Source organism: Lampris incognitus, chromosome 12, assembly GCF_029633865.1.
Source record: "Lampris incognitus isolate fLamInc1 chromosome 12, fLamInc1.hap2, whole genome shotgun sequence".
NCBI classification, from domain to species: Eukaryota; Metazoa; Chordata; class Actinopteri; order Lampriformes; family Lampridae; genus Lampris; species Lampris incognitus.
This window is the reverse complement of record NC_079222.1, coordinates 18,895,928-18,923,787: the sequence shown is the minus strand read 5'-3', so window position 1 is coordinate 18,923,787 and position 27,860 is coordinate 18,895,928. Positions and strand designations below refer to the sequence as shown.

General features: G+C 42.2%; 2 protein-coding genes and 1 non-coding gene across 6 annotated transcripts; 1 reads left to right on the top strand and 2 right to left on the bottom strand.

Annotated features, from left to right (window-relative positions):
* Positions 1–15,766, top strand: dnajc21 (DnaJ heat shock protein family (Hsp40) member C21). Of its 4 annotated transcripts, none has more exons than XM_056290369.1 (13): positions 1–338; positions 514–607; positions 808–931; positions 2,182–2,310; positions 2,838–3,142; positions 3,270–3,430; positions 4,892–4,982; positions 7,464–7,622; positions 8,435–8,483; positions 10,426–10,562; positions 12,504–12,591; positions 12,788–12,936; positions 15,538–15,766. In XM_056290369.1, exons 1-13 carry the CDS (start codon positions 242–244, stop codon positions 15,560–15,562), a joined length of 1,608 nt encoding a protein of 535 aa, XP_056146344.1. In that variant the 5' UTR covers positions 1–241; the 3' UTR covers positions 15,563–15,766. The 4 variants fall into 4 exon arrangements, with proteins under 4 accessions (XP_056146344.1, XP_056146345.1, XP_056146343.1 ...); XM_056290370.1 differs by having other exon boundaries at positions 12,788–12,941; XM_056290368.1 differs by lacking the exon at positions 15,538–15,766 and having other exon boundaries at positions 10,429–10,562; positions 12,788–12,979.
* Positions 14,635–27,860, bottom strand: agxt2 (alanine--glyoxylate aminotransferase 2). Its single transcript, XM_056290371.1, has 14 exons — positions 27,744–27,860; positions 25,625–25,713; positions 24,678–24,868; positions 24,387–24,510; positions 24,160–24,254; positions 23,402–23,495; positions 22,993–23,086; positions 20,698–20,798; positions 20,474–20,566; positions 19,136–19,268; positions 17,688–17,776; positions 17,328–17,477; positions 15,803–15,901; positions 14,635–14,771 (listed from the first exon to the last, which is right to left on the bottom strand). The coding sequence occupies exons 1-14, from the start codon at positions 27,820–27,822 to the stop codon at positions 14,670–14,672; spliced, it is 1,533 nt and encodes a 510-aa protein (XP_056146346.1). The 5' UTR covers positions 27,823–27,860; the 3' UTR covers positions 14,635–14,669.
* trnak-cuu (transfer RNA lysine (anticodon CUU)) lies at positions 18,940–19,012 on the bottom strand. The gene has a single exon. It is a non-coding gene; the product is annotated as a tRNA-Lys (tRNA).

The following is a 27,860-nucleotide window of genomic DNA, read 5'->3' as shown; positions in this document are numbered from 1 at the left end:
GGCAATGAGGGACCCGCAAAATAACAATTGTGAAGTTGTTTTGTCGAGAACTAATTACTGAATGACACCTTTTGGCTATAGCTGAGACGGATATTACAGTGACGTGTTTGCGCAGAATAGATCGGAGAGCATAACGTGTCAGTATGCCTTGTGCTGCGTTAACGCTAACCTCGTTGGCGACTATTTAGGCAATATTTTGCTAAACATTTCAAATTGAGAACTGTTTACGAGTCTAATCACTATGCAGTGTCATTATGTGGTCTTGGGTGTGAAACGGGACGCAGGAGACGATGATCTTAAGAAAGCCTATCGGAAGTTAGCATTGAAATGGCACCCAGGTAAATTACAGTATTGCAATTTGGGATTTTGTTCATCGGTCAAAGAATTAATCAGACCAGATGAACTTGATCCCTAATTCAAACTACGTAGCTCGTAGCCCAACTCTTCATGAAATCGTATTTGTAATGCTGGAATTCTTTAACGCCAGTCATGCCTTAACTATTTCATTTTCAGATAAGAACTTGGACAATGCCGAGGAGGCAGCCGATCATTTCAAATTGATTCAGGCAGCTTATGATGTATTGAGTGATCCCCAGGAGAGAGCTTGGTTTGTAGATATTTCCCTCATTAGTGTTGTTCTCAGTACGTCTTGAGCTGTGGATCTAATTCTCACAGAGGGACCCTAAACGCAGGGCTTCCCATAACCGCCTGACCTAAAAGAAAACTGTTATGTCCTCTGTTGTATACATAGTGTGGTTACACTTGTCTTATTTCGCTCTTCTGTCCTACTCTCATTCCGTGGTGAAGGTATGACAATCACAGGGAGGCTCTGCTCAAAGGAGGAGTGAGTGGAGAGTACGAGGATGACAGCATCGACCTGCTACAGTACTTCACTGTTTCCTGTTACTCTGGCTATGGGGATGATGAAAAGGTTAGTGTTTGTACTAGAGAGCAAGAATCTTATCACAAACAAACGATCGAGTCTTCAGCTAGGTCTTTCTAGTCATTTGCTTCAAATTCCTTCCAAGCATAGAATTTAAGTATGAAAAGATGGAGCAGACGATCCAGTGGCATGTGTAATATGCTGTATAGTGCAGGAGTTAGAGGCATTGTTTAAAAAAGGGTGCTGTGGAAGTTTCACACTTGCCCAGTGCTCATTCGGTATCATCGTATAGATTTTGCTGATTCTTTGTCTGCATGTACATACTGTGAAAATGTTGTTTTACCCCATCCAATAGGCTATATGTGTATCTGTAAACCAGTCACGCATCAGGTGTGTACCTGATCTGTAACAATGTTTTAGATTACTGAGGCTTTTTAAAAGATGCTTAATTTGTATTAAGGAACATACATTGGAAACCGATTCTATTGATCTCATCCATCCAGATAGATATGATCACTGTTGATCACTTTAAGCTAAGTTGATTTTTTATTTTTCGCCGATCATCTAATTGACGTTTTTCTTGATTAAATAAATATAATGTAATGAAAAATATACTTCTCATTTATAATGGATTTAATTGACTGAAAGACAGTAGCCTACTGTAGACTGTTGTACTATAACAAAATGTCATGCTTCAGTTGCCTTAAGCAGGAATTTAAGAATACATGATGGGTTACAGTAACATCATGAAAGTACATTTTTACTAATAGTAGGCTGAGGCTGAAAAATAAAAGTATGCCACTCTAGGTTATCTGGTGATTTTGGAGGTAAATTTTCAGACTTTCAGAGTGTAGGTGGTACTGTTCAATATCATGGGAGTAAGCAAAGAAATAGTTCATTATTTGAACATTAGATATACTTAATTACCATGCTTTTACTTTTTTCAATTTCCCATCTATGAAAGAAACAAAATAATCAATTTAAGTGTACCGTTTGGTCACTAATTGCCTTAGTATAGGAATGATTCTGTCCACTGACTCTTGTTCAGTATAAGCGGTTGATCACTGTCATCACTAAGTGGTTTCCCCTGTGTATGAAATCATCTCCCATTTAGTTCTCCAGTTTTTGTGATAGTGTGTGAGGTTTAGTGTAGTGAACATGCTATCAGCTGACAGGACTGGAACCTGGTATGAGATACAGAGCTCCCATATTTTTAGTTAATGTTTTTGTTTTCTGTCTGGTATTTATTCAACTTTTGTCCATTCTGTCTCCTCTTTCTTTCACCTTTCCTCTATCAGGGCTTTTACACGGTCTACAGGAACCTGTTTGAATCCATTGTCAGGGAAGAGATGGAGCACAGCAAGGTGGAGGATGAGGAAGATCGTGAGTTTCCTTCATTTGGAGACTCTGAGAGTGACTATGATACAGTAAGCTATCTTTAGAATTGAAACACTCATGTTAGCTATATAATAGTTCCTTTTACAACTGAACTATTAATCAAGAACATTTTAATTGTTTTCCAGGAGTGGCCAATTCAAGAGTTTAACTGTAACTGTAATGGAGAAATTACTATTGTGATTTACAACTTTGCCATTGTTTGAATAAATGTTAGAGGGATGGGTTAGCCAAAAGTCACACAATTAAAGTTGAGTGAATTGGTGAAAAAAGGTAATGCATACAGTCATGGTGTAAGTTACAGATGGAAACTAAGAATTGAGTACGGGCTACTTTATTATATGACAAGGGTCGTGATCTCTCACTTTCACTCCTATGAATTTTGACAGGAAAAAGAGGTAAAAGTAAAATGGTGTAATTGCTCACCGCTGTTAGTAGCCTATTCCATTTTCAGAATAAAAAATAATGATAAGCAATCAATCTTGAAATGGTAAAAAAATAATAGGAGAGGATTGCTACAGGTTTGCTATTTGATTAGCGCTTCCCTTTCATTTCCCAGGTAGTGCACTTGTTCTATGGGTACTGGCAGAGCTTCTGTACTTGGAAGAACTTCGCCTGGAAGGAGGAGTATGACACACGGCAGGCCTCCAACCGGTGGGAGAAGAGGGCCATGGAGAAGGAGAACAAGAAGACCAGGGATAAGGCCCGAAAGGAGCGAAATGAGTTGGTGCGGCAGCTAGTGGCCTATGTGCGTAAGCGTGACCGCCGAGTGCAGGCCCATAAACGGCTGGTGGAAGAGCAGAATGCTGAGAAGGTGAAGAAGGTTGAAGAACTAAGACGCAAACAGAAACTTAGCCAGTCCAAGTAAGTGGTTTATGAATTTGTAGATGAGAAGTGGCGGGGATTGATATTGAAGAGTAAGGTTATGATTATATATCTCCATGTTTACACTCCTTTGTCCAATAACACAATTCTGGATGTGCTATGGTAGACTAGCAGAGGAGTATAAGGAGCAGAGCTGGGCTGCCATGTCTGAACTGGAGAAGGAGCTGCAGCAGATGGAGGCTCTGTATGGAGAGGAGTTTGGGGATGCATCTGACAGTGAGGAGGAGGAATTGGACACTAAGGACAGCACGAACAAAAGTGGAGGAGGTTAGTATGTGTTGTTGTGTTTGTATGAGGAATCAAGTATACGCACATCAGAAAAATATTAAGGTACAAGACAAAAATAGTAGAACTAGAATGAAGGAGTAAGGTCTACACACTAAATTGCCCCCAAAAGCTATTTTATTTAGCAATGTTTTGATCAGTTATAACTTTCTCAGGCAAATGTGAGTAGGTAAAACAGTTATTACTTGTGGGGCAGTAATCAGGCTAAGTCATTATCACCTGCTGGTCAGCAGGGACAATATTCAACACAAGATGGCAGTCACAAGAATGCGCAGTCATTCCGAAGGAGGAAAGGAGATAAAGAACAAGGTAATTTGCCAGAACAGCATCTATATAGAAAATGTAAAATATAAACATACATATATATAAATATACAAGTTGTTACAAAAACATGCAGCAAGTATGCAAAAACTAAAAAATCTCCAATAATAGGCAAAGGCCAAAAAGGCAAAATATATCCCAATCGGGGTCGCGGGATGCTGGAGTATATCCCAGCAATCATTGGACGGCAGGCGGGGAGACACCCTGTACAGGCTGCCAGGCCATCACAGGGCCGACACATTCACACCAAGGGACAATTTAGTATGGCCGATTCACCTGACCTGTATGTCTTTGGACTATGGGAGGAAACCGGAGCACCCGGAGGAAACCCACACAGACACGGGGCGAACATGCAAACTCCATGCAGAGGACGACCTGGAATGGAATGACCCCCAAGGTTGGACTACCCCGGGGTTCGAACCCAGGACCTTCTTGTTGTGAGGCGACCGCACTAACCATGGCACCACCATACCGTCTCTATTGTGTGTGTATATATATATATATAACTTTGTTAAAAGAAAACACTCAATGGTAGGGAAAGTGCTCAAAAATAAGGAGCAAAATAATCCAGTGAGTCAAGTAAATTCTTTATGACACAGTACAAGCCTGTTTTATGCCGTAAGCAATCATCAGCTGTCAATAAAGCTAATGTCAATAAGCTGGTCCCTTTGATCTGCAGAAAAAGCTTTTGGTAGCAAGTTAGTGTGCAGACCTTACTCCTTCATTCTAGTTGCATTTGTATTGATAAAGTATGCCGGTGTTTAGAACTGACACTTCTAAACAACAACTTTGTTAATGTTGTTGATGTCTGCAGTTAACAAGAATATATTGTGAAACGTTTTCCTCAGCAGTTTCAAGAAACTGATTTGGAAGATGCATCACAATCGTCATTTAGTATTTGCGCCAAGAAGCAGCATTTCTTCAATTTGCCTGTGTGCTTGTTTTTAATGCTAAGTGAGGTATCTTGTACGTGTGTGTGTGTGTGTGTGTGTGTGTGTGTGTGTGTGTGTGTGTGTGTGTGTGTGTGTGTGTGTGTGTGTGTGTTGTGTGTGTGTGTGTGTGTGTTTGTATGTGTGTGTTTGTATGTGTGTGCCGGTGTGCGTGTGCTGTACTGTTCCATAGATGAAGTGCAGCCTGATGGAGACGAGCTAATGGATTATTATGATGACTTATATTGCCCTGCGTGTGACAAATCCTTCAAATCATCCAAAGCGTAAGTATGCACACTGCTCCTCCCTGCTATTGTAAACTGCATAGCTGCCTGGATTACAGTCATCCCATACATATATCTACATTTTATCGGGATATCAGGGCACTTTCACTTACAGATGAAAAAAAATAAAACAGCCCTGCATTATGTTATAGGTTTATGTTTGCATATTTTCTTTAGAGAAATTAAAAAAATACATTACAAAATATCACAAAGTTGAATCAGTTCATCTGGACCCAGGTTTAATGAGAGAAACGTTGCATCACTCATCTAAGTGACGTCTTCGGTCTAAACTGACTGCAGGTATCCCCATCCTTATAAACAATACAGTGGCATAACGACCGAAACCAACGATCAGTTTCGCATGCAGATATGTGTGACCATTAACTAGAGTTCCAATGGCCATGTGTACTATTCACAGAGGATTTGGGAATGTTTTCAATCACAGCATTGTAAAACGGTGACAGATGTACTCTTAGCTCCCCCCCTTAGTTCAGGGATGGTCGTTCCCTCTTCACATAGATGGCCTCTGACTCCCCGTTCAAACCAGCGTTCCTCAGTGGCCACTGGCCTGTAGATGGGTGTAGACTGAAGAGTCCTGACCTGACGTGTTAGGCCCAATTTATACTTCAAATGTCGGCTAGCAGACAGATGTCTCTCGACAATTTTGACGTCATGAGAGACACTTTTTGTGTCTCCCGGGCTGTCGTGTATACGACACATTTTCTTATGTCGCAGACTCGCGCACATTATGTCGCTTAGCTGTGATTGGATAGTTGGATTGAAGGGACGAGGTGTTCAAGCGTTGCCATGGTTTTGCTTGAGAGCGTTGTTTACATTACGCGCGCTCATTCATAAAAAGAACACTCGCTACTGTTTACAACACAGCGCGTGACGCGAAACGTTTCCATAGATACCAGGAGACAGTTAGCGACATTGCGACAAGCATAAATGCAACAACTCGAGAGGCACTTTTTTGTCTGCCGGGAGACATTTGTCTGCTTGCCGACATTTGGAGCAAAAATTGGGCTTTAGCTCTCCTGTGTTGTGCCATCCTCTTGGCCAGTATGTGTTTAGTTTCCCCAATGTACAAATCACGGCAATCCTCTCGGCACTTAACAGCGTACACTGTATTGCTCTGTTTGTGCCGGGGGACCCGATCCTTGGGGTGGACCAATTTCTGGTGCAGCATGTTTTGGGGTTTGAGAGCAACTGAGATGCAGTGGATGGAAAATGCGCATCGCAACTTTTCCAACACTCCCGCCCTATACAGAATCATCACTGCTTTACGCTTAGACAGCTGTTGTCCTTCTCCTCTCTTTGATAGGCTGGTGCACTGTTTGGGCGCCTTCCTAACTTTGACAAGCTTCTAGTTAGGATAACCACACTTAACCAGGGCTTGTTTAATGTGGGAGTAGTCAAAAAGGCCATCTATGTGAAGAGGGAACGACCATCACTGAACCGAGGAGGTCCTAAAAGTATCTGTTGCCATCTTACAATGCTGTGATTCGAGCCATTCCCTAATCCTCTGTGAATAGTATACACGGCCATTGTAACTCTAGTTAATGGTCACGGCAATTTGCATATGAAGCCGATCATTGTTGTCGGTCGTTATGCAACTGAATTGCTTATAAGGGTGTGGATACCTGCAGTCAGTTTACATGGAAGAGGTCATTTAGATGAGTGATGAAACATATCTGTCAATAAACGTTGTGTCCAAATGAACTGATTAAACTTTCTGTGATTTTCTTACCTGGATTATTGAGCATGCATAAAGACACATTACACAGTATGCACCACCATGGATCATTCATATATTTGGCAAAAAGCTACTGTCCAAAGTAAAAAAAAAATATGAATAAATAAGGTATCAACTACAAATATCAGTGCATGTCGAGTAACAGGAAAGATAAAAAATTAATCCCCTCACCTAAATCTGGATAATTTGTATTTTTTAACATACAAATCCAACATGTTCCTTTTGAAATGACACCTTTTAACATGTCTGTCCATATTTTGCACTTATTTTCTGTGAGACTTTTTAAATTTAGGACACATTGCACACCTTGCTAATGACCATGTTCAGTGATGTAGTATGTTTAATGCCAGACACGTGACAGATAAACAGATAGTTTAATCTGGATACATTTGATATGCTTGTAATGCATATGGGGAAGCAGGGCACCAGGAGTTTGGAACCAGGGAGGTACGAGACTGTCAGTCTGTTACATGAGTTGGATATTAGATTATTATTTCTTGTTTATTTACATCCAGTCCAAGCAAACACTATCACAGCTTGTTTCCATTTAGTCTGCTTCCGTTGTTCAGGCAGATGTGGACAGACGGTCTGTACTAATCAAGACACTTTTCACTATTCACCCATCCAACAGCTCATATTTAGCCCCCTCCTTTATATTAGGCCCCCTTTCTCTATTTTGTTTACTTTGTCTCTCACTTTGTTCTTTACCCGCTTTATATCCACAGCATGAAGAACCATGAAAAATCTAAAAAGCACCGGGAGATGGTGGCGTTACTAAGGCAACAGCTGCAAGAGGATGATGATTCACTTGGCTTGAACTCTGAAGAAAAGGAGGAAAGAGAGGAGGAAGATGAGCAGGAGGAGGAAGATCAACCCAGGAAGAAGTATCTAACTCTTGAATAGATCGTTTAATGTTTAAAGGATAGTTTTTTTTACAACCCCGGTCTCATTTTCATAGCTTGTGCCATCATGCTCATCAGTTATATCATTTTACTCGCTGGATTCATCGTGGAGATTGTGGACAACTTTACAACTGTGTCTTATGGGGGCAACAGAACATGAGCATCAGACACATTTTACAAGTGCAATTTAACCCAGTTATCTAAACCATGCATTTGGAAGTGAAGACAAAAGTACACGTTAAAAGTTGTTTCCCGAAATGTCCAATATTCACTCACATTGCTGAGCTACTTCCTGGTTCATCCTGCAGGAATGAGCAGCCTGTACTTACCAGACATTATAAACTACCTATCTAGCACTGTTAGAATTCATAGATAATGGGAAATCATGTACACAGTCTAACTGAGGTACTAGTTTTGTTGTTGTTGAAAGGACAGGTTTATGGCTGGTGTTTAGTTGCCCTGTAAGACACCGTTGTAAAACTGCATCCATTGGTGGTTTCGTTTCTAAAATCTCCTAAATGGAGTCAGTTAGTAAAATGATATAATAACCGATATGCACAATGGCAAAAACTAAACTAAAGTAAAAACCAGTTTGTTAAAAAAAACAAACAGATTTTCCTTGTAGGTTTAAAACTTGATTGATAGTTTGAGAATTTTTGAATCTCAAATGCACCTAATTAGATTAAGATTGGTTTAAAAGTAGTGGTTTCTTGCACATTAATATGAACATAGCCACTCACCAACTTAATATATTTGTAATTATTGACATTATGTATTGTCATCCACCCAATCAGGTTGTCCAAAAAGCAGAAGAAGAAAAAGAAACAGCAAAAGGTTGTGCATGTGAGTATTATCATTCCTGCTGTCACAGAAAGTTGAATCAGTTCATCTGGACACAACGTTTATTGAGAGAGAATGTCCCCCATCACCAATTGCAATTTCACAGTCTAAGAAGGCTAACCTGTCATTTTTCACATCCTCCCTGGTGAACTTAATGGTTGTCCTCAGAGTTAAAGTGGTCAGTGAAATGTGGTACGTCCTGAGATTTAATTTTAACCCGGGTGTCATCCACAAATCTGAACCAATGGTTAGGTGATGTCCCTGAATAGGACTTCAGAGCCATCTTTTCCACTTCCTCCATATACAAGACGGCCACTAGTGGTGAAACTGGAGAACCCATAGCACACCCATGGCGCTGCCTATAGTACTGCCCCCTGTATGTGAAATACATGGACTGAAGACAGCTTCAGGAGCAGACACATTTGGTCAGTGTTAAGGGTGGTCCTATTGCTAAGGGTGGGGTCATCCTGTAATTTCATACGGACTACCTCCACTGCTTCATCAACACGAACGCATGTGAAGAGACACGTAGCATCTTTTGGTGGTGTGTATCTTCCTCAAGCTTGGGTCCTCTACCAGAGGTCTGGGAGTTTGAGGATTCTGTGCAGTATCTTAGCTGTTCCTAGGACCGCACTCTTCTGGACAGAGACCTCAGATGTTGTTCCTGGAATCCTCTGGAGCCACTCTCCCAATTTGGGGGTCACAGCCCCTAGTGCTCCTATTACCACTGGGACTACTGTGGATTTGACCTCCCACATCTGATCTAGTCTTCCCTCAGCCTTTCTCATGCTCTTTTTTCCTGATGTTGTCATCGCTTGGGATTGCTACATCGATCACTACTGCTGTCTTCTGTTCCTTGTTGGACACCACAAGGTCTCTTTGGTTAGCTAGCACCTGCTTGTCAGTCTGGAACTTGTGGAAGTCCCACAGGATCTTACCTCTGCCATTCTCAACCGTCTTTGGCGGTGTCTCCCGTTTGGACTTGGGGACTTCCAGTCTGTATTCAGTTCAGATATTCCTGTACACTATCCCAGCCACTTGATTATGCCTTTCAGTGTACACTTTTCCAGCTAGCATTTTACACCCGGCTACTATATGCTAGACTGTCTTGCACAGCTGCATCTTGGGTCTTGTCTGGTGTGGTAGACCCCTGCCTTAACCGATCTGGTCCTGAGTGCCTGTTCTTGTGCTGCTATGATCAGAGCCTCTGTGCTGTCCTTCAATCTAGCCTTTTCTAGCCACTGGTATCAGCTATGTCTTCCATCTGTGGATGGTACATCCCATGGAGGGGCTTGATCTTCCAGGCTGAGACAAAAAGGGTGTGAGGTATATATATATAGATATATATATATCCTAGTTTTCTTACCTCTTGAGTTGTTCTGAGCCCTCTCTTATCTCAAATTAAAATCATGGCAAGGCTCCTTAAAATTAATTAAAATTGACATCCATCAATTATCCAAACTGCTTATCTTACTTAGGGTTGCGGGAAGCTGGAGCCTATCCCAGCAGTCATTGGGCAGCAGGCGGGGAGACACCCTGGACAGGCCGCCAGGCCATCACAGGGCATAAAATTGACATTGATTATTTAATCAAATTAAACAATTGTAATTCATGTAACTTTCACTGCTGTAGTAAAATACTGGGGTTGTCCAAAAAACATTAGGGCTATTACATCATCAGTTGGAAGGGTAAATGAAGAAAAGAGACAAGCTTTTATGAAAGTTTGTTGCAAATAATGCTGAAAAGATATTTCACTCTTCAGATTTGACTTCAAAATGTGATTGAAATAGCCCAAGGCTTGTTAATTTTATTGATAAATGGCAACTTCTTCACAGCATAGATTTGGATGATTTTTCCCATCTGTATGACCAATTCATAATATTCGCTCTTAAGCATGTCTCTAAAACCTTTGCCACCTCTCTTTTCCTGCCTACATTCATCAAAGCAGAGTGCTCCAGAGGAAGAGGAGGAGGCAGGGGAGCAGTCAACGCCATCACACTGTGATGAAGATAGTTCTGAAAGGCCAACCACTCCTACACAGCCTGAAGAGCACACAGATCTCCCACCTACAGAAGGCAAGAGGTAGGTTAGGGTTCCCTTTATCCTATATTTCTACCTGACCATGGCCTGCTCAGTTTTCCCGCCAAACAACTTCCACTTTACAATGTTACCCCCTGATTCCACTTGTTGTCCTCAAAGGAATCAGAAATTTGATGTCTCTTGACTTTCGTGACTTATTAGGTCAGTATAACTAATGATCACAGTAAGGTTTTATGACTTAAAAAATGATTAACTGGACAGTACATTATAGAAAGGCAGAAATGATATTTTGGAGGTATTTCTTTATTAGATCAGTAATTAGAGATTCGTCAACAGGCATATGTTGGCGGTTGTGAGTGGCAAAGACGTCTCATCATTTCCATATGTTCAGTCATTGTCCGTACAGTTCTCCATTTTGAACAGAAATATATGTTTGGTAGACATTTTCTTTTTCATGTGTGTTCTTCTGTGTAGGACACTTTAACTTTGATGTACCCTTTGTCATAAAAAAAATCAAGCACAATTGTTATTGAGTCCAAGCAAGTAGGGACTTGAATTTGTATACTGATAAAGGTGTTCAGTAGGCATGAGGCTTGTAACAGCATTAATTAAACAGTTGTGTAAGCACCGCTAAGCTGGAGGAAAAATAGTATGACATACCTGAGGGGGACTCGCAGGGGGCTGAATACTGAGTCTATTTCATGTTGTATTTGAAATTGTTGGGACGTCCGAGTAGCGTGGCGGTCTATTCCATTGCCTACCAACACAGGGATTGGTGGTTCGAATCCCCGTGTTACCTCCGGCTTGGTCGGGCGTCCCTAAACACAATTAGCTGTGTCTGCAGGTGGGAAGCTGGATGTGGGTATGTGTCCTTGTCACTGCACTAGTGCCTCCTCTGGTTGGTCGGGGCGCCTGTTCGGAGGTAGGGGGAACTGGAAGGAATAGCGTGATCCTCCCACGGGCTACATCCCCCTGGTGAAACTTCTCACTGTCAGGTGAAAAGAAGCGGCTGGTGACTCCACATGTATCAGAGGAGGCATGTGGTAGTCTGCAGCCTTCCCCAGATTGGCAGAAGGGGTGGAGCAGTGACCGGCACGGCTCGGAAGAGTGGGGTAATGGACGGGTACAATTGGGGAGAAAAAGGGGGAAAAATCCAAAAAAAAAAAAAAAACAGCAACAGGAAATTGTTTATTTATGTATGTATGTATGTATGTATGTATGTATGTATGTATGTATGTATGTATGTATGTATGTATGTATGTATCTGTTTATTTATTTATTTATTGTGATGTCTGTTTTATTCGTCAAGCCTCACTGGGCATATGTTAACTATAGGGCCCTGCTGTCAGTTTTTTACTTAATAAGAGATAATTCCACTTTTTATAACCTGGTTATAAGTTTTCAATTTTTGCTGTCATGCCTCTCGGTTATTATATCATTTATTCAGCTGCTTCATTGTAGGGATTTTGGATACAGGATCACCAATGGACACACCTTTACAATGATGTCTTGTGGTGCTAAAGCATACTGTCAGATATGTGTCAGACATGTTTCAACAAGTTCAATGAAAACAAGTCAGTGAAAGACAGTTATTACTCCAAATGTCCAAATTTATAAATGGTTGGTTGTATTGCATATGAGAAGTCATAGAAGACGGGACATCATGCACACTGTCTAACTGAGGCACTAGGGTTTTTGTTGTTGGTGATAGGACAGGTTTCAGGCTCATGTTCAATGTTCCCATTTCACATCAGTTGTGAAGCTCTGTCCAGTGGTGTTCCCGTTTCCAGAGTCTCTAAATGAAGTTAATGAGTAAAAAGATGTCATTACAGATATGCACGATGACAAATAATAAGATCCAGGTTCTAAAAAGTTGGAATTTCCCTTGAAGCAGTGAACGCTGGTCAGCTGTAAGCAGCGAAGTGATTCATATAGTACACAAAATGTTCATATCTCACCACAGTTAACATTAATCCTCTGCAGCTCCGTGAAGACAAAAGGAAAAAAGGGAGGAGGAAAAGACAACAAGAAAAATACTAAGCCTCAAACAGGAGGAGAGCAGTTTTCTGAGGTATCCACGTACTTACTGTATACATCTATTTTTCTAAATGTATAATCCAGTTAATATGGGAGGTTGCTCCTGCCATCTCCCTAATGTGAGTTAATATGGACAGGGCCAAGTAAGCCTCTTTATTTTTCCTGCCACTTTGGCAGGTAATCTTTTGATACCATTTCTAATGATGCGTTTTCCCTATTTCCCCTTTCAGAGGGAAGTGAATCTACGCTGTGTGACCTGCAACAATGAGTTCTCCACAAGAAACAAGCTATTTGACCATCTGAAGACCAGCGGTCATGCCACAGCGCTCTCCTCCAGTTCTGTCCACACCTCTATGAGCAAGAGCAAGAAAGACAAGAAGTCAAGTCAAGTCAAATCATTTTTATTTGTATAGCCTAATATCACAAATTAAAAATGTGCCTCAGGGGGCTTTACAGCAACACAACATCCTGTCCTTAGAAGAAGAACAGGTGGCCCCCACTCCTAACTGGGTCTATTTAGACCACACTGCAGGGACACAGAAATTGAGTATTCTGAGAATCGTCTTTATGCATGCTCAATAGAAAATCACAGAAAGTTGAATCAGTTCATCTGGACATGTTTATTGAGAAAAATGTTTCATCACTCATCAAAGTGACCTCTTCAGACTGCAGGTATCCCCACCCTTATAAACAATACAGTGGCATAACGACCAAAAACAATGATCGGTTTCATGTGCAAATTGCCGCGAGCATTAACTACAGTTACGATGGCCATGTGCACTACTCACAGAGGATTCGGGAATGGTTGCAATCACAGCATTGTAAGATGGTTGTTGCCGATCATTGTTTTCGGCCGTTATGCCTCTGTATTGTTCATAAGGGTGGGATACCTGCAGTCAGTTGAGACTGAAGAGGTCACTTGGATGAGTGATGAAACGTTTCTCTCTCAATAAATGTTGTGTGCAGATGAACTGATTCAACTTCCTTTGATTTTCGTATGGTTCATTGACCCGAAAAACGGGTCAGCATCCCTCTGGTTTCAGTCTTCCAGTACTGCTTGATCAGAGGACAACTGCATATAATGTGGCCACCTTGCTTAAAGGACGGACATTATTCCCAATAACCATATTGTTTGCTGTGTTGAGAGTTTATCTTACTATGTTGTTTTTGCGAGACACTCGCTAGAAAACTGCAGCCAAGCAATTAGAACCTCTTGTCAATAAAACTGGGGAGGTGAAGCTCCACAACGCTATGTCTGCAGTTAAATGATTCATGCAACTAGAAACTGTAGTCTAGAATAAACAGTTAAGGGCTGTCTGTTCAAAACAACCCCCTTTGCATTAAAAGTTGGTAAAATAAAAAAGGGAGGGAAAAAGGCACACCAAATGTCTGATTTAAATTCACAGTTAGGTAGAAGTTTACCTTCAGGGGGCAGTATAGCCCCGAATAGCTTAAAGTTTAAAGGCTCTGAATAAATGCATCAGGATTTACAATCAGTGACTGGACAAATATATACACATTAAAAAATCAAAAGCATTGATAAAATCAAGTCAAGTGCTATCGTGTGTTGTCAGAAGACATTAACAGAAAAGGTTATCAGTTGTTACACATTGGCATGACAAGTTCAAGTTCAAAATTATGAATCTTGCTTTATGCAACACTGATCTACCAGGGGTTATTGGGGATGTTGATATGCTCTGAAATACGGGGCGGATAATGCAAATAATGCTACCTACAGCTACATAATGTAGAACCGTTCTGATTTTCTTACACGATTCAGTCTATCAGCAAAAAACTCTTAATTCAGCGGTGTTTCAGAGACTGGTCATCATTATGGCTGCTAATGTAGTTTAATCCCTACAAAGTATTTAGGGATATACCATTGAAAATTGCTGTTGTTTCCCTTTTAAGTCCCACATGTCAGTGGTATTCAAAGAAAACGACAGAGCAAGACATATTAGTGTCGTGAATGGCTCCTTTTTTTGTGGAAGGCATCTCAAGCGAGGAGCACGAGGTAATGGTTAAAATATAGCCGACTATATGGAGCAAAGTGTGCCGGGGTTGCAAACTGATCCCGCTTTCTTTTGTCGTGGTGCATCCAAGACCAACAACTTATCTTCTGTCCATGAAGTTTTGAATGGCCTTGTTGAAAACTGCCAGAAAGTAATCAGCATCCTCCGTTGTGATGCACATGGGGGGCTTGATCCGGAAGGTCTTAAGGTGTGAGGGAGAGAGATGAGGGACGGTCAGAAATTGACACAAAATTGTACTTAGGTGGGAAATGCCTGATTTCATGTGCATTGAGGGCACATATAGGTTTTTAGGCATAAAAGGAAAAGACATGAAGAAAAGCAGTTGTAATGCATATAAGCTACTTGACTACATCTTGAGCATGATGGCAAACTGAACAGCAGCCAGTAAGAGTGATTTAAAACATCTTAAATGTGCTTGATGTGTGATAGGCGTGTGGTTTTCTGGTCTGGTGTTGCAGTATTCCTTGTAAATGTTAAGGGTAATTTTTGTTGTGAGAGCCAGACCCAGCAGACTTGTTGGCATTAGAGAACAGCTCAAATCATTATGTGATGGTATCCAGACAGTTGTCCTGTAATTACACTTATGAGATCTGACCAAGCAGTAATATCAGATGATGAAATTAAGTTTTTGTAGTTATGTTAGCAGTTTTCTAGCTTGGTATGTGTGTGTGGGTGTGTAAATCTAGTATATGGGGGGAGGGGGGCATGGCTCAGGAGGTAGAGCCGGTCGTCTAGTAATCATAAGGTTGCTGGTATGATCCCCGGCTCCTGCAGAAAGCCTGTCGAAGTGTCCTTGAGCAAGACACTAAACCCTTAACTGCTCCTGATGAGCAGGTTGGTGCCTTGCATGACAGTCTCCACCATCAGTGCATGAATGTGAGTGTGAATGGGTGAATGTGAGGCGTACACTGTAAAGCGCTTACCGTTTACCATTTGTATCATTGCAGGATAAGGACACCACAGCAAAACTGAAGAATTAACACTGGGTTATGTGACGATATGCTACTGGGCTATATGCTGGACTGCACACTCCAAAACTAGGCTCTGCGCAAGGTTACAACAGCGGCGGTTGGGCTAACGTCTCATATAGCTCAACTCATCTGTGAAAATGAGTTTTACCCAAGGACATAAAACCTTGAATGGGACACAATTCTTCACTGTAAATAAAATGTACAAGTAGACAAGACTCTTGAAGAATTCATGCTCTTTCACCTGTCCATATAATCCTCCCTTCCCTATGAGGACTCCCATTTCCTTGGTGTCTTCAAAGATCTCACCCATGGCCTCTGGAGGCAGAGGAGCTCTGCTCGCCTGTGTAGGAGGGAGAAACAGTGGGTTTCTACAGGTCAAGGAATTAAGTTCTCAAATGGACTTAAACCATAGTTCATCAAGCAACAACTACTTTGAACACCAGGTTACTTACACTGAATATGTTTACTATTACTCAACTATCAGCTGATTGGTATTTGACTAGAGATGCCCGCTGCTGTGTAACCACATTGTTCAAGCTTTATGAATCCTACAAATAATACCAGCATGGTTAACAAACAGGTGTATATACCCAGTCTCAGGGCTACTGGTGATTACTTCACCCTAAACATGACGGCATTTAAAGAAATACATATATTGTTTTTGTTTTACCCCAGTTATTGTATTGCTAAAAAGGATTTACACCTGTCAGTCAACTTATATGGGTCATCTTCATTATTTTGAAGGTCAAACAAACAAATAGCTTACAAGCAATGGGCCAGGTTTTCAATCTAGAGACTTTTATGCTGTTTTCTCACATCTTGTTTTATGCATATAGCAAATCGGTGGGATAGATAAACCTGAGCTCTTAACTCTGCAAGCTGGGCCAAGCTTGAGAACTTGCCTGCACTCTGGCAAGCTGAGCTTTGCTTGTTATGTGATGGAGGGGATGAGAATGGTGAGTAATGCTTTGTTGGTCAGAGCAAATACCAGTTGAGAAACATTTATTGTTAAATGAGAATCTTTGTATGCAGTAAAATAGGACGGTGGGAGCATCCCGGTGGCGTGGCGGTCTATTCCGTTGCTTACCAACATGGGGTCCGCCGGATCGAGTCCCCGTGTTAACTCCTGCTTGGTCGGGCATCCCTACAGACACAATTGGAATTGGCCATGTTTGTGGGTGGGAAGCCGGATGTGGGTATATGTCCTGGTCGCTGCACTAGCACCTCCTCTGGTCGGTTGGGGCGCCTGTTTGGAGGGGAGGGAGACTGGGGGGAATTGCGTGATCCTCCCACGCGCTACGTCCCCCAGGCGAAACTCCTCACTTGTCAGGTGAAAAGAAGCGGCTGGCGACTCCACATGTATCGGAGGAGGCATGTGGTAGTCTGCAGCCCTCCCCGGATCAGCAGAGCGGTGGAGCAACGACCAGGACAGCTTGGAAAAGTGTGGTAATTGGCTGGATACAATTGGGGAGAAAAGGGGGGAGGGGAGGGCAGGATGGCGGCGAAGCAAAGCAAACTAGATGCATGGACTCTCAGGCCGATGCTGCACAGATTGTTAATTTTCAAACAACACATTGGTACAACATAACATGCAGTTCAGTGAAAGAGACTTGTGTTATGTCCACAGTTGCAGATGGACAGACGCTGCGGTTCGGGTTAATGGTTATCTAGGGCACCCCTATACAATGTCCCGAGAGGCATAACGCGGACATACACATTAAACAAGCACGTGAGGCGAAGTGTTTCATCATCCTGCTGGATTCTACCTTGTCTTTGACCATTTCCACACCAATCTGAAGTCCTTTGCCCCGCACATCTCCAATAATCTCGTACTTCTCTCTGAGTTTGGCCAGCTCCGTTAACAGATGGTTGCCCACATCGTTGCTGATCTGCTGGGTACCATCCTCTTCGATAGTCTAAAAGGAAACACAACAAGCAAACGTTAGTCCCGTCCAGCCACTTGAATTCTCAGCCTCGAGTTTGGTATGGTTTTGAGAATAACGTCCTGCTGGTTTTTAACCACTCGGATGATATCAAGCTGAAAAATAACGCGTGTTTTTCCTTTGTTCACAAATGTCCTCTCTTGTTATTAACACGACTGGAGAAAAAGAAGTTGGAATCCTTACGTCTAGTACAGATGAAGCAATGGCACAAGCTACAGGATTTCCTCCAAAGGTGTTGAAGTGAACTCCCTTGGCAAAAGATGCAGCAATTTCTGCAAAAAACAAGAATGTTCACGCCAACTCAGCACTACTTTAAAAAAAAAAGCAAAAAAAATCAGCCAAAGCTATTTTCTCAACCCTCCATCAGTTATGGAATGATCAATGTAAGTGTTACCTTTGGATTTGTTATGAATGAATTTGGTCCATCCCACCTATGACCAAAATATGGGTCATTCATTTATCAACTGAGTGTGAGATGAAATCGTAGGGATTTCATCTCACACTCAGTTGCTCAATCTCATGCGTAACACATGGGAAGTGCAATGCTTTGCCCAGCATTGCTCTTCCCATGTGGTGGGGATGACTGAGGTGAGCAGCAGTGAACAGCCAGGTTGCACACTTAAAGAAACAGGTTTGCTCATATCAAATTACGATGGGGTTGTTTATTGCAGGTGATGGAAGCGTACAGAGTGGGAGGTGGAATTGAACTTTATCCAGCTACACAGGTGAAGGTCATGCAAACCGTCTTGACGTCCAATAACTACTTTATATTTTGATTTTATTTATATATAATATATAATTAAATACATCATTAATAATTTTATAAATATAATTAATATATATAATTAATATTAATGATACATGTATTATTCGAATATATATTATACATATATATAAATAAAATTAAAATTTATTTTATATATAATTACTGTTTCAATTGAGTTCTCACTGGATTTTTTTTTAAAAACTGAACAGTGTTTGTGGCTCACTGAGAGAAAATGGTTGCTTAAACCTAGACAAAGTAATTTAAAACAATACCCAAGCAACTGAGTAATATTAGTATTAATATTAGGTGTTTTGAATGACTATGCCACAAAGGGGGCAGATAGAAAAAGAAAGGAAAAAGAGAGAAACCTCTACGATTCTTACCTGAGATCCCCTTCCTTTGTATATATATTGGTGGGTTTATGTTATATTCTATTAACGATCTGAAGTAAGTAAGTCATTTTTTATTTATATAGCACTTTTAAAAACACACAAAGTGCTTTACACTCAATACAGAAAATATGAATATATACATAAAAAAATCCCTCCATTATCCAAACCGCTTATCCTGCTCTCAGGGATGCTGGGGCCTATCCCAGCAGTCACTGGGCGGCAGGCGGGGAGACACCCTGGACAGGCCGCCAGGCCATCACAGGGCCTAAAACATGCTCGCCCAACGTGGGGCTCGAACCCACGACCCTGAGATTAAGAGTCTCATGCTCTACCGACTGAGCTAGCCGGGCGGTGATATAGCTACTAAATTGAATGAATATCTCTTCTGAATAACTTCAATCTGTTGGAGGGTTTTAAAAGGTCTTTTCTTATATAACTTTGGGGAAGTATTGTGTCGCAGGTGTGTCTTTTACCTGGCGTTGTGACGACCGCTCCCATAGGGTACCCATTAGCAATGCCTTTCGCCATAGTGACCATATCAGGAATTACATCGTGACCTTGGAAACCCCAGAAGTGACTTCCTGTTCGCCCGAATCCAGTCTGGACCTATCAAGTGCCAACCAAGTTATGTTGAATAATTCCTGGAATTGTTTTTTTCTTTATTGGTGACATCTTTTCTTTAAATATCTTGACAGTTAATGAAATGGCAATTTACCAAAAACAGAACAAAAAACATTATTATCCATTATCCGAACCACTTATCCTGCTCTCAGGGTTGCGGGGATGCTGGAGCCTATCCCAGCAGTCATTGGGCGGGGAGACACCCCGGACAGGCCGCCAGGCCATCACACAGGGCCCACACACAAACACACACACACACATATTCAATCTACAAAAATGAATGAATCAATTTTTTTCTACATTAAAAAGGAATTAAGTCAAAATGTTCCTTTGGCGGCCTGTCCAGGGTGTCTCCCCGCCTGGCGCCCAGTGACTGCTGGGATAGGCTCCAGCATCCCCGCGACCCTGAGAGCAGGATAAGCGGTTTGGATAATGGATGAAATGTTCATATTGTTACATTTTATGAATTTGGTACAAGCTCTACAAATAGTCTTGAATGCAATGTTGCTGATTTAATGTCGATAAATATGCCACGTGTTGTGTTGTTCGTCTGAGCGACGAGGACCATCTCGTCATCAATGTAGGGGTCAATTTCTGTGGGTGCGAAGATGGCTTGTTTGTCCCTGCAGGTTCTTTGGCAGTGTGGGCATGGGGTAGTGGGAGTGGCTGGAGGGTTGCTGGCACGGCCTTTCCTGGACCTGCCTGTAGCTCTCTGCTGCAGCGATCATGGTGGCCTCACATGCGTTTGCACCATTTCGGACAGCTGCACGCCGCTCTCCTTTGTTCAGACCTTTCGGTGCCCATGTGTGGTACTCGATGGTGAAGGCCTTTAACGAAACCTTCAAGGTGTCTTGGAAACGTTTTTGGTTTTGTTTTTTTGACCACCATGGGACCGTTTGCCTTGCTTGAGTTCGCCATGTAACAGTTGGTCTGGCATACGAGCTACGTGGCCCGCCCAACGAAGCTGTTATTGCATGAGGATTGTGTGTATACTCGGCAGTCTTGAGCGAGTGAGGACCTCTGTGTCAGGGTTCAGTATGCCAGGTGGTTTACATTGGTTTACCTTAATTATACCAAGTAGTATATCTATATATCTACACATAGATGCATTTCATAAGCCTTCCATATTGAGGATCAGAGGATGAAGATGTAAATGAAACACATAAAGACCTACAATTCATGTATCTGACCTCATCAGCAATGCAGACTCCACCTCGCTCCCTTACAAGTTTGTAAGCCTCCTTTAGGTAGTTTCTGGGGTATTGCACAGCTCCTCCGACCCCCTGTACAAAAGCATTTGACAATTTAACAGACAAAGCTACTGCTGACAGCTGCAGTAAGGTCACACATATAGACTAATATGGTTCTCGTATTTTGGAAAATATTTTGTTAAAGAACGTAGTGCATAAAATACCTGAATTGGCTCTCCGAAAAAAGCAGCAATTCGACTTGGGACACTGGTTACAAGCGTCTCTTTGAGCTGCTCGATGTATTGATCGTTGGCCATACAATGACCTGTAGATGGAGAAAAAGGATCGAGAAGAAAAAATCCACGGGTTACACAGAATCAATACGATGTGCTAATTTTTATGTTGATATACAGTAGGAACAATATCAAAAATAGCATTAACCATTGTCTTACATACAGGTATGTATCATATTGGAAGACAGGCAGTGTATTGACAGGTTGTGTTTGATTACAGTATGCATGCAAGCTGCATGTTGCATAAACCTGTGCTTGTCCAAACAAACGCTGTGGATGTGTAGTCAGTATTTCAACAGACGCTAGCAAGACATACTGACGGCAAAATATTTCTTAATAAGGTAAATGTTTGCTCAGTAGTAAAAGACTTTGACCTCCAGGCAAGCACTTAAACACTGTTTTTTTTAAATTTTTTATACTTGAACAAACTAGACCCCCATCCCCCTGAATTATTAAACTGAGCCAGTCGAGGAAACAGAAAGGGTTGTCTCATAACACAAATCCAGCTGAAATCCTACAACAATTTACTAACAATGGATTACTTACGCATGCATAGGCCAGCGTTTGGTTTCTCGTTAAGCTTACACAAAGAGGTCTGTGTTTACTAAAATAAATAAATAAAATAAAATAAAAAGTTTTAATCGATGTTTTGTTAGTTTGGACTAAATTCAGAATTTGACTGCCACGTTTAACGCACGATTAGAAAGTCACAGAAGAAAAGGGCACAACCTGCCGTTTAAAGCCACTATTATGAAGATTTAGTTGAAAACAAAAATGTTTTATCATACTTTCGATCGGTGTTGTAATGAAGACAATAGCCAATCCAAAAAATGTCCAAGCTGTGAACATTTTTTAAACTTTTAACGGTTCATAAAACTCATTTAAAGGGATACTGCTGGTTAGACTTGTACATAAAACATGATATAGCGCGTAGTATTTTACATTTTCCCCATAGTAGCCAGACTTGAAGAGTTAGGTGGGTTGCAGTGAGGTTGTTGTGACCAACAGGCACGTGTCACAAACCAAGACCTCGATCAGCAGATACTACAACAGTGCTAGCTAAACTGTTCAACTATGTGTTGTTGTTTTTTTGTTTTGTTTTTTGTTTTTTGGTGGTGGGAAACGTGCTGACATGATTGTACTAAAGACTCGAAGGGGAAAAGGATTTCTGGGTTTTGAGGTGGTCAAACACCAATGTAATTAATGTGATCATCGTCACACATGTCAGTCTTCCGGATTTATCCTTACGGTTCTGCACAATTGTGCCTAACGCTGTGCACTAACTTCAGGTTAGGGTCTCTTTAGATTGACTGTTAAACTAGACATCTTAATTGTTACTTAATCCTGAGTTACTTTAGACAGAGTGACATGGTCTCTGAGCATAGGCTCATAGGCTCATAGCATAGGCTCATAGCATAGGCTCAAAGGCTCGAAGCAAAGGTTCATAAAATGCTTGTAAATATACCTTTTCTTTTTTACTACTTTTATTAATAACCCTTGAGGCAATTCTTTCTCTGCATTTAACCCATCCTAGCTGTGTGGCTAGGAGCAGTAGCACCCGGGGACCAACTCCAGTTCATCTTGCCATGCCTCGGTCAGGGGCACAGACAGGAGTATTAACCCTAACATGCATGTCTTTTTGATGGTGGGGGAAACCAGAGCACCCAGAAAAAACCCACCGCAGACACGGGGAGAACATGCAAACTCCACACAGATGACGACCTGGGATGACCCCCAAGGTTGGACAACTCCGGGGTTCGAACTCAGGACCTTCTTGCTGTGAGGCGACAGCACTAACCACTGGGCCCCTGTGCTGCCAATGTAGCGAATTCAGGGGGCAGCTGGGAATGCGCCGCAGCCGGGAATCGAACCTGGATAGCCCGGACCTCGGGGGACTGCGCTAACCAGTCGACCCTTGAGCATTACCAAGTCTTGTCCTGGGAGAAATTTTCTGACCTCTTGTCATTTTATTAGAGTCTGCAAATGCTGGTCCAGTGAGTTTTGCCTGGTTAAACTAGTTACACTTGTGAGTCGAATTTCAGTGGGTTCTATTGAGCGGTTCCACGTCCATCTGATCGGCCTTTTATTTTATGGCTTATCCACTTCTGCTTAGCCTTTAATTTCTTTTTCAAGCTCTTTCTTATTCTTTTGATATGCTTTTTTTAAATTGATCTCTTTATCTTGCTCTGTGTCTCTCATCTAAACACTTGCCTTGCCTTGCCTTACCTTTTGCACAGCCACAGTCTCTGATGGTCTGTACTGGAGAGTCCCTGCAGTGGTTTCCTCCCCAAGGACCTCTGAATACATCGGGACACATGGTCTGTGAGTTGTACAGAAGCCTAGTAAGCTGAGTAAACCTGACACCAACATGCATATGTCATAGATAATCCAGCACAGAGAAACCACCGTGACACTGGTGATGCACAGAAGTATTCACATACTACAGCTCTCAGATACAGAGTGGAGACAAGCATGCACTTCCCTTTCACTCCAGTATATTTGCTTTAATGGAAATAATAAATGATCACGTAGGATAATTTAATTTACTTTGTTTTGAATGGTATTTGTCATTTGGCATGGTGGTATGTATTGTGTCACTCAGTGACTTTGAATACATTGCTTTTGATATACATACGTTGGTGCAGCCTAAACCACTGGCAACAGGGTACTTATATGCTGAGTTGGAGGTCAGAGCCATTGTTTGTGGACTTCCACCATGATACGATCCCCTAGAAGAGACAGAGGTATATTAACTGAAAAAAACAAACAAAACAGAGCAACTTCCTGGAAGTATTTGATTTGATTTGAATAAATCTGGGGTTACTTACTGTTTGGCTAAAATCCTCTGCTGTTGTTTCTTTTTTCCTTAATTATTTTCATATGGTGATGCAAAAAAAAAATGTTTGATATGTTTTTTTCTTGGCTTTTCCCCCTTTTTCCCCCCCTAGTTGTATCCGGCCAGTTACCCCATTCTACCGAGCTGTCCCGGTCACTGCTCCACCCCCTCTGCTGATCCGGGGAGGGCTGCACACTACCACATGCCTCCTCTGATACATGTGGAGTCGCCAGCTGCTTCTTTTCACCTGACAGTGAGGCGTTTCGCCAGGGGGGGATGTAGCGCGTGGGAGGATCACGCTATTCCCCCCAGTTTCCCACCTCCCACCTGAACAGGTGCCCCGACCGATCAGAGGAGGCGCTAGTGCAGCAACCAGGACACATACCTACTTCCCACCCTCAGACACAGCCAATTGTGTTTGTAGGGATGCCCGACCAAGCTGGAGGTAACACGGGGATCGAACCAGCGATCCCCGTGTTGGTAGGCAACGGAATAGACTACAACAATGACCAGACGCCTCCTTATTAGCATTGTTGCAAATGAAAGAACAGACACACCTTAAATTAATGATGTCATAGTTTCCAGTGTGAAGTCTGGCCATTAGCATAGCAAGGTCATTGGCTTCCGAGCCACTGTTGGTAAGGTACACCACCTAGACAGGGGAAGACAAACGTGGTTGGGCATATAAACATCGTTTGTACACCTCTCCATCTTTGGTCCAAATATGGCAGATTCAGACAAATGTGTGCCTTCAGGTAAACAAATGGAAAAGAAAGCCCTGTACCTTGAGAGGATCTGGAAAGAGGGAAACTAGTTTCTCACAGTACTCGTGGAGAGACGGGTAGACGTAAATGTTAGTCGTGTGCCACAGTCGCCTCAACTGCTTTTCTGCAGCTGCCGTCACCTTTCTGTACCAAATGACACCACGACAAAGGTGATTTAGGACTAACGTTCAGCGTTGGGTTTTTCTATACGTGATTGTTGTTAGCTCTGGTTGGTGATAGCAGAAAACTTGGTAGTAAAAGTAAACCATGTTAACGTCTTAAGATACAGCTGAAGGCACAAGGGTCCTTACGGGTGGCAGTGCCCTACACTGACAGTGGCCACACCAGCAAAAAGGTCCAAGTATCGCTTGCCATCCACGTCCCATAACCACTGCATGTATCCCTGATGGATGTAGACTGGTTTCTTATAGTAGGTCACCTTCATGGTCATGGGATGGCAGTTCTTCCTGCGAATCGCCATCATCTGTTCTTTAGACATGTCCTGGACATAAGCACAGGGGATTATCATTTGTTTTATTCATTCAGGTATGTACTACGTGTGACATATTTTATTACAGTTGATTGCTCTGATATTTTTATTGCTTTTTATTTTTATGGGTGTTTTTTTCCCCTCTTTTTCTCCCCAATTGAATTTTGGCCAATTACCCCACACTTCCCGATTCTTCCCGCTCGCTGCTTCTTTTCACCTCACAGTGAGGAGTTTCGCCAGGGGGACGTAGCGCGTGGGAGGATCACTCTATTCCTCCTAGTCTCCCCCCCGGAACAGGTGCCCCGACTGACCAGAGGAGGTGCTAGTGCAGCCACCAGGACACATACCCACATCCGGCTTCCCACTCGCAGACACGGCCAATTTTGTAGGGACGCCCGACCAAACCGGAGGTAACACGGGGATTCGAACCTGTGATCCCTGTGTTGGTAGGCAACGGGATAGGCCGCCACGCCACCCGGACGGCCCTTTGTGGGTGTTTTTAGTGCTTCTCCTGCTTTGGTGCAAACATGCACATTTCAAGTGCTGTGTAAATAAAGTTGACTTCCTGTAAACAAGCTGATTTCAGCAGTATACATTATTTCTGTATACATACATACATATCCAAGTCAATTACACTAACCTATGTGCCTCTGTCACACAAAATGTTTTCCTGTATGATTTAGCAGTTGTTCCATTTATATCTGGGACTATTCATGATGAAACAAAAAGGTCGATGGATGATTGATGTGAACACCACCCGGCTCTTACCTTGTATTCGACTGGTTTGAAATCACAGTGGGGCATCTCTGGGATATCTGGGTGTGGACACTTAAAGGCTGACGTTTGACATGATGCACCTGCAAGTAGACCATGAATGAGAATTGGATATCTGGCTATCTTTGGACAGACTCAGTTAGTGGTTACACCTTGGGAAAGCCCTGTTCTGACACTCCGTCAGGTGTTTCAACATTAGTTTCCTTTCTTGGCTCCTTCTTGCGTCACACCTGCTATGCCATGCACAGTGAGGTGCGCTGTAGGTACAAGGTGAGCTATCACACATTTGAACCCTGAACTCCAGGGTATTGAGCAGAAACAGTTTTATACGCTTAAGTATAAGATCACATAAAGTGTAGTATACAGTATACTCATGAGCACACTTAATGTAATTGAGTGTAAACGGTCTAAATCCAATGCTTTCCGGGTGCATTGTGATCAGTTTTATAAAGTGGGTTATGGCTAGATTAAGAAAAAAAAAGATTGGCATAAAGAAATCAAAACTACTTGCTTTTCTTAGAAGACGTCATCTTTATCACCTTTTTCCTTGCAGAAAATCATTACTGATCAACAGGATCAGTTCATGACCCACTGGGTTTGAATGTTGCGCAAGACATCTGCAGCTTCTTGTCACATTCAATTTTCAAAATATGAATCTTCACAGCAAACATAGGAGAACCACAGAAACACCCAACACAACATTTACCTCGAAAATTAAAAGATAAATCTGTCAGTGTGTTAGTCACAAGCTAGGACTATCAGTCTGGATGACAATGTTTTTACCTTAAATTTCTCATTTATGTGAAATCTATTGGCTGCTAAATTTGAGATAAGCCAACATGAGTTGTAGTTCAGATAATCACCTGTAGAGGGATTTAGCCTGTAGTCACACTATACAAAACCCAGTAACGCAGATGTGTTAAGGGGGAACAAAAGCGCAAGTATCAGCTATTTTTGAGGCAGTTATTTTCATCATCTTGCGATGCCATTAAATTCAAGTCTTGATTAACCCATTTATGACAACTCTGACTCGTTTGTTTAAAACGAACTTCGACAGTAAACATCCAAATTAAGTGCGTTTTAATGCCAATTCATTCTAAACAACTAAAAGTGCAGCGATCACCTTGATCACAGACGCTGTGCACTTCCAGCTAAAATGCAATACTCATCTCTTCCAGTAGTGATGGGCAAAGCAGTTCTTTTCGGTGCACTGAATCATTACAGTCAGTTCATCAAAAAGATTTGGACAAAAGATTCGTTCACCGAACCGTTCAGTACTTGACCGGAGCTCCGAGTCCCACTCAACTGAACCGAAACACGGCCGAGCGCTCAGTTCAGCTCGCCAGCTAGTGAACTGAGGAGGGTCCCTCGTGAAGGATAAGCCAGTGACCAGATAATTTGGTTGCTATAACAACGCTGCTAAAACAAAGCCCTATACCCTATTCATAATAATGTTTTTGCGACCTCTAATTATTATATTAAACAAAATATTTGATACTACTTAGAGACTTCAAGACATGAGAGGGAGTTAGAGGGAGGGGGCCGGCTTAAGCGACTCGGCGACTGTCAATCACTCAGGGCGCACGAGTCACCGTGAACGAGTCACGGTGAACGAATCACTGAACATGTACCGTTATCTCGCAGTGCGAGGATCTGAGACGGTCTCAGGCTCAGCCACCCGTTTTATCACAGGTTTCTCCGCGCATTATAAACTACGAAATGTGGTGAGCTAAAAAACAAACAAACAAAACAGAGACTGTCCAACGTAACATAGCTCATTTTAAAGACGTGAGTGTAACTTGAGCGAGTGTATCCGTGCCCGTTCGCTCGCAAAGTGAAGGGAGAGCTCATCTGAGCTGACTTGAGAAACGAACGGATCGTTTCAGGGAAGCGACTCAGTTCAGTTCGTTCATAACACTTGTCTTTCCAGACGCATTTCAACATAGTCCATTTTTCTAACAGGATTAGGCCTCTTGACAGCAAATCAAACTAGACTATTTGGTCACGTTATAAAGACCAAGCTGTGTAAAAATAAATATGGTCGCCATTTATTTTACGCGAAAAAAAGTAACATTTCTGCTCGTCATTCAGCATCTCCTCCGGTTTCACTCACCGTGCAGTTCCACCAAACCGCGCGACTCGCTTGCCAGGCCCACATGCGGACCCCTCAAACGTGACACAATCTTGTACATTATAACAGACACCAGGCTACGGACCCCCCTGTTTTGCA

What these genes read in the sequence shown, in the direction of transcription:
- agxt2 (XM_056290371.1), bottom strand. Translation starts at nt 27,822, where the DNA reads ATGTACAAGATTGTGTCACGTTTGAGGGGTCCGCATGTGGGCCTGGCA. An exon ending in GTGGTTTAGGCTGCACCAAC is followed by an intron (nt 23,087 to 23,401) that starts GTATGTATATCA and finishes TACAACTCACAG; the next exon opens with ACCATGTGTCCCGATGTATT. An exon ending in TTTTCGGAGAGCCAATTCAG is followed by an intron (nt 20,567 to 20,697) that starts GTATTTTATGCA and finishes GCTTTTGTACAG; the next exon opens with GGGGTCGGAGGAGCTGTGCA.
- dnajc21 (XM_056290367.1), top strand. Translation starts at nt 242, where the DNA reads ATGCAGTGTCATTATGTGGTCTTGGGTGTGAAACGGGACGCAGGAGAC. An exon ending in GCTATGGGGATGATGAAAAG is followed by an intron (nt 932 to 2,181) that starts GTTAGTGTTTGT and finishes TTCCTCTATCAG; the next exon opens with GGCTTTTACACGGTCTACAG. An exon ending in CCACCTACAGAAGGCAAGAG is followed by an intron (nt 10,563 to 12,503) that starts GTAGGTTAGGGT and finishes AATCCTCTGCAG; the next exon opens with CTCCGTGAAGACAAAAGGAA.